The 12,009-nt window shown below is 40.9% G+C and overlaps 1 protein-coding gene across 1 annotated transcript in view; it reads right to left on the bottom strand.

Moving 5' to 3' along the window:
• The window catches only part of DNMT3L (DNA methyltransferase 3 like), a 182,221-nt gene that overhangs the window by 124,417 nt on the left and 45,795 nt on the right, over positions 1 to 12,009 (bottom strand). Inside the window, exons 4-5 of the mRNA XM_033942929.1 lie at positions 7,157 to 7,236; positions 2,011 to 2,123 (exon numbers count right to left, since the gene is read on the bottom strand). Coding sequence (XP_033798820.1) covers positions 2,011 to 2,123; positions 7,157 to 7,236 — 193 coding nt within the window. The remainder of the gene's footprint in view (positions 1 to 2,010; positions 2,124 to 7,156; positions 7,237 to 12,009) is intronic.

The following is a 12,009-nucleotide window of genomic DNA, read 5'->3' as shown; positions in this document are numbered from 1 at the left end:
AGTTCCGCCCAGCCAGGCAGCGATTGGCTGGCTCGAACTTCCTCTCCGACGGCAGAATTGACGTCGGGGAGAGGAAGACTGATCGGCCCGATAGACTAGATCGCCAAGACAAAGTGAGTCCTGGGTAATCGACTCACTTTGCCTTGGCGAGCTACTGGCGCCCCTGGCTTAGAACACTGCCTAGGACCCTGGGAAAGCCCGGGCCCCCTGTCAGCTCCGGGCCCCTGAATGCAGGACTGGTAGTACTGCCCTGATGGCGGCCCTGTTAACAGGTGCTAGAATAGATGTGTAGAATTTCTCTTTCTTTCTGTCTCTCTCCCTCCTGCTGTCTATCTTTCTTTCTTTGTCTCTCTCTCTCCCGCTTCTGTTTCTCTCCCTGCCCCGTCTTTCTTTCTTTCTTTCTCTTCCTGACCCCTGTCTGTCTTTATGTCTTTCTTTCTTCTATTGGCTCCCGGCACTATCCATCACCATTTTCTTAGTCCTCTAGTCTGTACCCTTTTGGCCTTCATTGATCCTTCACTGCATTTATAATCCTTTCAGTCCCAACTCCATTCCTATCTCCTTCCTTCCATTGCCACCAAGGCCATTCTTCCTGTTCCTATATTCCACCCCCACCCAGCTTCTCTTCCTTTTTTACCCTTTCTCTTGTACCCCACCCCAGGACCAATTTCTCTCTCTCTTTCTATTTTTATACTTTGCTTATTTTCAAAAGAAAAGTAGTAGAATAGAATGAAGAAACTTGAAATACTTGAAAAAGATTTATATAAAAAATAAACGGGAAGGCAACTTGAAGAAGAAAAAAGAGATATGTCTTCTTCACTCCGCGGAAAATGAAAAACTGACAACCTTGCGAGCTGATGTTGGGCGGGAAGACACTTGCACATGCATGGTGCGGGCAGTCTAAGAGCTTGTTAAAGCTTAAAGTGGTTCTACACTTTTCACTGTTCATACCGGGGCTCTATGGCTGACGTCACCCACATGTGAGAATATGCTGACTGCTTGTCTAAGGATAAGAAGGAGATACATGATACAGTCTGATAACAGTCTCACATACAATGACTTAAATCAAGCTTGTGCTGGAGGAAATGTGGGTAACCAGGGACATCTGTAGCTAGTAAATACAGGCAGGTGGTAACCCATCTATTGCATGATATTTTATATATTACGATACCAATGGATGTCCATGTATTGCTGTTAAATAAGAGTCTGTTGGAGCAGGACCCTGAAATACAACAATTTATTATTTCTATAGCGCTACCGGGTGAATGCAACGCTGTACATTGTACATGCATGAGGCGGACCCTTCTCAGAAGAGCTTACAATCTAATTATGACAGAAACACAGATGAGCCTAAAGGTGGTAGGGGACTATTAAGAGAATGACAGACAGATATGTTGGTTAGGTCAGTATTTAAATGCAGCTTCAAATAGGTGGGTTTTTAGTCTGGCTTTGAATACCGCCAGAGACGGAGCCTGAAGTAGCGAATCAGGTAAGTTGTTCCAAGCATGCAGCACAGCAAGGTAGAAGGGATGAAGACGGGAGTTGGTGTTAGAGGAGAAGGGTATAGAGAGGAGAGACTTGTCTGATGAACGGAGTTTTCCAGAGAGGAGGACAGGGAGTAACAAGAGAGGAGAAATGCTGAGGAGCTGCAGAGTGAGTACACTTGAACGTCAGCTTTTCTGTTTGAAATGATGACCTTGATTCCTGATAAAAAATTGTTTTAAATTAAGGTACTTAGGAAATTTACTTTGGTGGGAGGTTTTTTTTTCCAAAATTTTAATTCTTAAAGTTTTACAAAGAGAGTAAACAATGTATAAGAAACATCAAATAAAATATAAGCATGAACTGTGTATATTAATAATCTGATAGTAAAACACAGAGCTCTAGACAAGTGAGGGTGACAAAAGTGCATTATAGAGTATGTGTAAGTCTCACATTATGACAAGGCAACATCTCAACTATGCTCAGAGTTTTATTCCTGTTGTTCTGCTGTTTTCTAATCTCATTTACCTGCTGCAGGAGGGGACATCACATATGAAGAGGGTTCTTCCACCACTACAGATTGTACAATAAGACTGGCAGCCATCTGGATCATATAAGAAAAACACGTGCAGAAAATTCTCCTAATAAAAATAAAAGATTCAGTGATTAATGTAAAGTCTCTGCATAACATGTCACTCTTGTGCAGGTCCAGAAGGAGAGATTTTAGCAATCACCATCACTCTCCAACTTTTTAAACTGAAATTTAAACAAATTAAGTACAACAAAGCACTTATCAGAAAAGCAATCAAGTTCACATCATGGGATGAGGTAAGGAACAAAAATAAAGAACAAAAAAAAACATAGGAAATCTAGACCATTAAGTCATACCCTTACTTGGAATATACTAAGGCAATCTAATATCTCTTCCTCTCAATCATATCACTTTAGTTCCTTATTAACAACTTTTCCAACCAATCTGGTTCAGAGAAGGCATGGAGGGGCACGTCTGAAAAGGCTGTTTATGTCCGACTTGGATGTTTCCCACGAAACATCCGAAGTCGGAAGCACAGATGCGTCCATTTTCGAATAGGACGTTCAAATAATTTTTTTTCCCAAAAATCACTTACTTGGATGTCTTGCAGCCAAAACATCTAGGCCGCCAGGATATTTTGCAAAAGGTTTGATTATTCCTGCAAGATGTCCAAGTCTAGCATGCCCAAAACATGCCTCTTTGAACCCTTTGAAGTCCCAAAAAGGGACTTAGATGGTTGTTTTTTTTATTATGCCCCTCAATAAGTCCAACAATTAAAATATTGTGAATTGTTCCTGATCACTGCCTGACCATGAAGAACCAGATCGATGCAATGGTCCAAAAGGGATATTATACTTTATAGAAATTGCATGTCATTAGATCCTATTTTGAAGCTGCTGCTTTCAAAATTCTAGTTCAGTCATTACTCTTGAGTCTACTGGATTACTGTAATATTGTTTACTTGATGAGTACTAGGAAAAATATGGCTAGACTAACCTTGGTTCAGAACACAGCAGTGAGTCCACCTTATTACCGTGAGCTGCATTGGCTTCCTGTTGAAGCCCGGGTGATCTTTAAGTTGGGATGCTTATGCTATAAAGCTGCCTTTGGAGCAGCTCCACTATACCATGCCGACAGGTTCATCATAATGTCGCATAAGAATAGTAGAAAATCACATGCCCTTTTTACATTTCCGTCAGCTAAGGGCTGCAAAAGTAAGAAATATCACGAGCACACTCTTTCATATCAAACAGCTCTTTCATATCAAGCAGCTTACTACGATAAAGATTTTTGATCATTGCTACTTAGATCTAGCTCTTATGAACATTTTAGAAAACTGCTGAAAACTTTTCTTTTTTCAAAATTTGACTAATTAGATCGCTGTGTATTCTCCATAATATATTCTGTATTCTTTATAACAATCTTTTATTAACCGCATTGAAATTATGGCTATGCGGTCTAGAAATCTGTTGTTATGTTACAACTTCTCCTCTTTCAGATTTGGCTGGGGAGAATCTTTTGTAGAAGGAAGTTAAGAAGGGAAGAACATGAGGTAACCTCCAGCACCACTGAGATAGTTTTTTTGAAACAAGTTTTTATACAGGTTGGTTCACATGTTTTGTATTGTATTTTATATTTTGTAGATCACGTTTTGTATGAAGCATTTCATGGTGGGTTTGCTGAGGAAGCCTGGTCTGGCGAAATGTGTCAGAACCTGGAAGAGCTCGGACACCTAAGTTGAGTACAAGTTTTTGAATGATTTATTCATCATATAAAGTATTGGATTGCTGCAATTTTCACAGTGGTCAAAGTGCAATGACTGTATACTAAAGGCACATTTTTCAGGGTTTAACCCTGTTTGTGATCTTTATACCTCTGAATTGGTTCTGAGCACTACTAACAAGTGTATTTGTTCTACATATCACCCACGTAGCATAAAACTTTTTGTTCCCAAGTTTTTTGGTTGAACAATTATACAGTCTGGTTCAGAGCCCATCACTTAAGTATTCAACCCTGAGAAAATTACTGTTTCAGGAAACACAGGTAGAACTTTCTGTCCCACTAAAGCAGCGTTTCCCAAGTTGGTCCTGAAATACCCCCTTGCCAGTCAGGTTGTCAGGATATTCTCTATAAATGTAGATAAAAGAGATTTGCATACAATGGAGACATATGCAAATCAATCTCATGTAAATTATTGTGGATATCCTGAACACCTGACTGGCAAGGGGGTACTCCAGGACCAACTTGTGAAACACTGCTCATTAATACCAATTCTTTTTGGAAAAAGTAAATTCTTTCATAGTACATAGTAGATGATGGCAGATAAAGACCCGAATGGTCCAATCAGTCTGCCCAACAAATATATTGAGGGGGTCATCATAGACTCCCAACTTTCTTTCCCTCAGCAAATTTCTATCATTATGAATTCAGGATTTTGTTATAAGCATACTCAGACCCATCTGAAGCACTCAGTACAGATTTTCAGAGGCATAGTCTGGATAATGTTGCTAAACATCAGTGTCTGGTTCCTGTGAGTGGCGTTTATCTGGATAGGAGCCACTCCTACCTCCATTGTTTATAAAATATGCCCATACATATGTACTATTGCCTGCTCCAGAGCACTGAAACGTTTGCAGCATCAACCCTAGGTATGATTTCTGCTGCTTTACTCCTACCATTTCATAAAAACAGACTCCAATGCAAATACATGTGCATTTTATAAAATGTGTGGTACACTGCAATTCTTCCTTAACTCTGCCCAAACTAAGTCCTTGGGAATGTTTGTGTAGAGATTGGGAAAAAGTAGGCACAGTCTTTCTAAACACCTACTTTTTATTAATGTGTATTGCATATAGTTTTGTAAGAGCTATTTCCATGTGTAAAATGTTCTCTATACACAAAGAGGGTCATTTTCTAAAAGAATGTCTAAGTCCAACTTGGACATTTCCCACTAAATGGCAAAAGCCGGAAGCACAGAAACATCTATTTTTGAACAGGACGACCAAATAACTTTTTTTTTTTTTTTAAATCATCTACTTGGACGTCTTTGGCTGCCAAAACTAGACTGCCAGGATGTCTAACTTTATTCAGCATTTTCAACCACAAAACCATCTAAGTTAGAAACGCTCAAATCAGCAGCTTTTAGACATGAGAGGGCCACTATTCTAATGGACTGGCCACATAGACATGCCAACAGAGCAGTGGGGCATCTTAGAGCAGTGTTTTTCAACCTTTTTACACCTATGGACCGGCAGAAATAAAAGAATTATTCTGTGGACCGGCATCAGTCCGTGGACCGGCGGTTGAAGAACACTGGGCTAAGTCGTGGGCCAGACCTCACCCATCTCTACCCAATCTCCACCCCAGACCCCGCCCCCATAATAGTACTAATTGTAACACTATTTTTTCCATTCAATTTTCACAGATGCACAATATAATCTTATTAATAACACATAATGGTTAACCACAAAATTAAACTACACAAAGCACACTGACAGCAGATGTAAATTCTCAAAATTGACATAATTCAATCACTAAATTCAAAAATAAAATCATTCCCCCCTACCTTTGTTGTCTCCCTCCCTCCATGCTATGCCTTACCTTTTAGTCTCCTCCCGCCTGGCCATTTTATGCCGCCCCGGTATTATCTTCATGCCGGCTCCCTCTTCCTCACTGATGCAATGCATAAAGCTGCGGGCAGCAGCTCTTGCGCGTCCCGTGCACATCTGGAAGCCTTCCCTCTGACGTTGCAACGTCAGAGAGAAGGCTTCCAGTTCAGGCGCAGGACGTGCATAGGAGCCACTGACCATGGCTTTGTGCACTGAAACAGTGAGGAAGAGGGAGCTGGTTCGAAGATAACACCGCATCGATTGCACTGTGGACTGGCGGTTGAAGTACATTGTTTTGGGCCTGATGCAAGTGCTGGCCCTGTGGACCGGCACAGGTCCACGGACCGGTGGTTGAAAAACACTGCCTTAGAGGACACTGCTGTGAACATCAAATGAAGGGTGTCAGATATTCATCTCACCAGATACCCCTTATAATTTATGGTGAGCCCTTCAAAGCTCCCTCCAAACCTAATGAAGGGAATAGACTTAGCAGATAAAGACAGATTGTTCACCCTCTCCAAGGTAGGGAGAACGAAAGGGCACTCTCTAAAATTGAAAGGGGATAGATTCCGTACAAACGTAAGGAAGTTCTTCTTCACCCAGAGCATGGTAGAAAACTGGAACGTTCTTCCAGAGGCTGTTATAGGGGAAAACACCCTCCAGGGATTCAAAACAAAGTTGGACAATTTCCTGCTGAACTGGAGCGTACACAGGTGAGGCTGGACTCATTTAGAGCACCTGGGGGCCGCCGCTTGAGCAGACTGCTGGGCACTATGGACCACTGGTCTGACCCAGCAGTGGCAATTCTTATGTTACTATACCCATACCCACCTATGCCCTAATATCCCTTATGGCTGCACTTGGTACCTATATGGCAGTATAATAGGGTTTTGGTGGGCTCATACTTAACACCATAGATGTTGTGGATAGAGTGCCTTACAGGACTGGCTCCTCCTCTCTATGGTTCACTAGCCCACCCACCGGGCTATTTAAGACACCTACGTAATGCTCTACTAGGATTTACCATATTAGGTGCTGCTGTGTTAGAGACAGATATGTACTCTCATTCAGATTTTTTGAGGATGGGAGGGGGCCATTACTACTGGGGGAGTGTGTGGGGTCATTACTTAATCCCTCCAGTGGTCAGCTGGTCAGTTTGGGTACCTTTTTGATATTTAGATGCTTCCAAAAGAGGACTAGCCCAAAACATCTAAGTTCCATCCAGTAAGTTTTGCAAAAGGTTTGATTATTCCCGCAAGATGTCCAAGTCTAGCCTGCCCAAAGAACACCCATAACATGCCTCTTAACATGCCCCCCTTGAACTCTGGACCCACAGTGGATAAAACGTCTCGCTTGATGTCCAGGAAAATGGTTTTGATTATCAGCACTTGGACATTCCAGCAACTAGGACATCCAAGTGCTAACTTAGGCATTTATTTTGGACGTTTTAGATTTTTTATTATGTCCCTAAATGTTTTATAAAATTATTACCATAATCACCATGCTGGGCTCTCTGGCAATATGGGACACTCACCTTACATGGGGGACATAGCGCTCCATGAAATATAGGGTGCTGGGCATCTACTTCAAGGCTTCCACAGCTAATGCAGATCTCTAGGAAACAAATGTATCTTTCATTAATTATGGCTTTGTTCTTCAGAGATGGTGGTATCTGATTATTTTCTATCAATCTCCTTTGTTATTTTATGTGGAAGATTAGAATGTAAAAGTATGTACTGCATAACATAATTCTGGGCAAAGTCCATTCACGTTAATGTCCATGGTACCAAGGCCACCGGTGCTGTTCTCCTCCCTTCTGCACCCAATATGAATGGTGCTGCTGTCCTCCTTCACCCCCCAACTGGTACTTTACTTACCATATGTGTGCTGAAAAAGGCTGATGTCGCTGTTCTACGCTGGGCTAGTGTAAGGCTTTGAGAATTTGAGCATGCTCAAGGCCTTCAAGCTCCCATCCACTCCAAGAAAGTGTGGGATAGGCAAGTGGGATCTCTTAGAGAGAGGAAGAGATAATGGTTAATGTGGATGGGCAGACTGGATGGGTCATTTGGCCTTTATCTGGCATCAAGCTTCTGTTTTTATTTGAGAATCTCGGAGAAGGTGGGAGCCAGAAGGCCTTGAGCATGTGCAGATGCTCAAGGTCCCGCACCGACCCAGCGTAAAACATTAGTGTCAGCCTCTTTCAGCACCAGCAAGCATATGGTAAGTAAAGTGCCAGTTTGTTGGCTTTTTTTTTTTTGGGGTGGGGGGGGGAAGAGGACAGCAGCACTGTTCATCTTGGGAGCGAAATGGGGGAGAGCAGCACCGGTGGCCTTGGGGGAGGTTTAAAATGAGGATAGCAGCACCGGTGGTCCTTGGGGGGGAGGGGGAGTTTAAAGACTAGAAAAAAATGACCGAATCTTACAATGTCCAAATTGCATAATGTCCACTCTCACAGAATGTAATATGGATGTTATGCGGTGCATGAATGTACATCAAAAATCCTTGTCTCCTTTCTGTACATCTCTATCATAGATTTAACAGACATGATATTTAACAAGGGTCCATTTCTATTAAGTGTGGTCCATTGCCTATTTTTTTCTGTTTTTATTTAGCTCATGCCTTTTCAGTAACATAAATGCTCAATAAGGTGGCTAGAGCTGGTCCTGCCATTTTGTGCTGCAGGTTAGAACATACTAGGTCACAACAATGGTCTATCTAGCCCAGTATCCTGTTTCCACAGTGGTCAATCCAGGTCAAAAGCACTTGGCAAAAACTCAGACAGTAGCAACATTCCATGCTATCAATCCCAGGGCAAGCAATAGCTTCTGTCTCAATAGCAGTATTTGTCCTCCAGGAAATTGTCTAAACCTTTTTTAAACCCATCTAAGTTAACTGCTGTTACCACATCCTCTGGCAAGATCAATGTTCAAACTATTGGCCTATCGCAAACCTATCCTTCATTGCCAAACTCACTGAAAATATTGTATTTAACCAACTCTTAGAAAAAAAACAATACTTTGCACCCTAATCAAACTGGTTTCCACGTTAATCATGCTACAGAACTATCTTTAATTGGCCTAACTAGTGAAGATCACACTAACGCTCAAGTCAAAAAATGTTTTCTCACTTTATGGAAACTTCGTACCATTAAACATTACTTCAATTTCTTCGCCTTTCGAATGCTGGTTCAATCTCTGATCTTAAGTATCTTAGACTATTGCAATATTATATACTTGGGATCTCTCAAGAAAACCATCAAACGACAGAATCATCCAAAATGCTGCAGTCCGTCTCATTTATGGCCTCAAGAATCAGACTAAGTAAGCCCGTGTTACAAAAAAATACCGGCTGCCTGTGGAAGCAAGGGTCATCTTTAAGTTTGCTTGCCTTTGCTTCAAAACCATGACAGGTTCATCCCCAACCTATCTGTTTCATTAATTCGAATTCCCAGGCACAATTAATACATGCAGTGCCTACTTGTTCGCTTTTCCATCCCTAAAGGGCTGTACCTACAAGAAATACCTTGATAGAACATTATCATTCCAAGCAGGCAAATGCAACAAATGTTTAACCAACTTCATCTCAAACACACTCTCGTACCAAACTTTTAGGAAGTCAATCAAAACTTATTATCTCTTTGACAAATCTCTCTGACCCCACTTCAACTTTGATGTACTTCCAAAATACATCCAGACAAACTTGACTAACCTTAACATGCCAATGTAATTTCGAAAGTTCTCTGTAATGTCACTGTCTGTATACAGTCTCTTCCCCTGTAAACTGCTTTGAACTGTTTGTAGTATGGCGGTATATAAAAATAAAGTTATTATTATTATTAACTACTACCATCCATTATTGCCGTAATCATCGTAAGTTAATTCTTTTGGTATCTCTTGACCTCACTGCAGCATTTGATACTTTCAATCACTCTCTGCTTCTCAATCATCTTCAAACCATTGGAATCTCTGGCTCCGTACTGACCTGGTTTTCCTCCTACTTTTCTGACTGGAATTATAAAGTGAGCTTCAACAACACAGCATCTGCCTCAATCCCTCAAACTTAAAGAGTCCCTAAGGGACCTACTCTTTCACCCCTATTTTTTAACATTTTCCTTGCTCCCCTGTTGACCCTAGCACAATCTATTGGATTTACTGTCTACGCATATACAGACGACATCCAACACCTTCACTCCCTTAACCCCATCAACATGGAAGATATACAGGAAATCAATTCTAAATTAGATAAAATCAGCTCTTGGTTTAACCACAACAAACTTTCAATGAATACACCCAAAACCAAGGATATGCTATTTCCAATCTCGGACAGGGAAGTAATATATTCCACAATATGCATTCATTCAAGCCCTATACAAATTGAAATCAAGGTAAAACTTCTGGGGGTCATCCTCGATAAAGATCTTAATTTCCATGATCAGATCAGTACAGTTACCAAATAATGCTTCTACAAACTTAGGGCCTGTTTTACAAAGCCACGCGGCAACAGCCCCAAAGCCCTTTAAATCTCTATGGGCTTCGGGGCCGTTAACACGGCTTTGTAAAACAGGCCTTTAGACTCATACGATCGATAATATCTCTTGACCCACCTTTCATTAATATCCTGATTCACTCACTTGTCATTTCCCACATCAATTATTGCAATTCCTTATACCAGGGCATAACACCAAAAAAAAAAATGCCGACTGCAACTTTTACAAAACACCACTGTCAAACTCACTTACAAGGCAAAAAAGTTTGATCGCGTCACTCCTTTACTCCGCGAAGCACACTAGCTACCAATTACATAGTAGATGATGGCAGATAAAGACCCGAATGGTCCATCCAGTCTGCCCAACCTGATTCAATTTAAATTTTTTTTTCTTCTTAGCTATTTCTGGGTAAGAATCCAAAGCTTTGCCTGGTACTGTGCTTAGGTTCCAACTACTGAAGTCTCCGTCAAAGCTCACTCCAGCCCATCTACATCATCCCAGCCATTGAAGCCCTCCCCAGCCCATCCTCAAGCAAACAGCTATATACAAACACATACCATGCAAGTCTGCCCAGTACTGGCCTTAGTTCTTAAATATTTACTATTATTTTCTGATTCTAGATCCTCTGTGTTCATCCCATGCTTTTTTGAACTCTGTCACTGTTTTCTTCTCCACCACCTCTCTTGGGAGTGCTGTTGATGTAATTTTTTGTAAACCGCATAGATCTGCAAGATTATGCGGTCTAGAAGTTGATTTTTATGTTTATGTTATATTATAATTAAGATATGACTGACCATCAGCATCCCATTGCGGACGATCAGAATCATGGAACTCTCCATTGCGAAATGACATGGTTACTATTATACATATACCCGGACTTGGTCTTTGATAACGGACAAAATAGATTCATTGCATTGAGCTTACTTCTGTGGGTGGGGGGGTTGTTAATTGGGGTGATATCCTGCAGAAACAACAGGGGGTCCCTCTTTGGTGTATTTAGGGCTTAGGGGATTGGGGAGGCATGTGGAGTTCTGGTTGCGGGTGGGTATCGGGGATCTCATTGGTGTCACTTATTGTGCTATTTTGATCTGTTGCCTGGTTCTTAATGTTTGGCTGTTTTGTACTTGTGATGTCACTGATATTCACATTACTGTTTTATATTTCAAAATTTTCAATAAACATTTATTAATTAAAAAAAGAAAAAAAAAGATAGGACTGCCTATCAGGGCTCGTATCGAGTTTAAGACACTGTGTTTAATTTTTAAACTTTTGAATGATGGTGGTCCGGAGCTGTTGCGATCATTGGTGCACTTTAACGTTCCGTCACAAAGTTTATCCTCTAGAGATCAGCTTTGTCTTGATATGCCCTCCTTTTCTGTGGTTGATGTTTTTAGTTCAGGGTCCTATCTGTTGGAATAGGCTTTCTAAGGATATTAGGCAAGCCTCCTCGGTTTTATAGTTTAGAAAAAAGCTGAAAATGTTTTTGTTCTTGCATGCTTTTTCTATCAGTAACAGCAGGTAATGAACCAGCAGTCAAGTCTCAGCTAAGTAACAGCATTTGAGTTGTTTGTTTGTGGCTGTTCATTGTTGGTTGTACTGCTATATGTTTGTATTGCAATATGTTCAGTGTACTATGTGGTTTTGTTGTCTTATCAAAATATGTGTCGTATGAGAAGGTTGTAATTATTAATTTTTATTTGAATGTTTTATTGTATTCTGCATAGAATTGCAGGATATGAGGAATGTAAATTTTTTAAATAAATAAATAGCAGATGGTGCCTTAATAATAGGAAGTGGTGATTACTGCTCCTACTCGAGAACGAAATTTCCTCATTTTTGCTCTAAATAGAGCTTAATAATATGCTAAAAAGAAGAGGTAGAGTGGCGGTAGCCCAACAGAC

This window comes from Geotrypetes seraphini, chromosome 4 (assembly GCF_902459505.1).
Source record: "Geotrypetes seraphini chromosome 4, aGeoSer1.1, whole genome shotgun sequence".
In the NCBI taxonomy this organism is placed as follows: Eukaryota; Metazoa; Chordata; class Amphibia; order Gymnophiona; family Dermophiidae; genus Geotrypetes; species Geotrypetes seraphini.
Note: the sequence above shows the minus strand (reverse complement) of the source record. Positions and strands in the feature narration are given on the sequence as shown.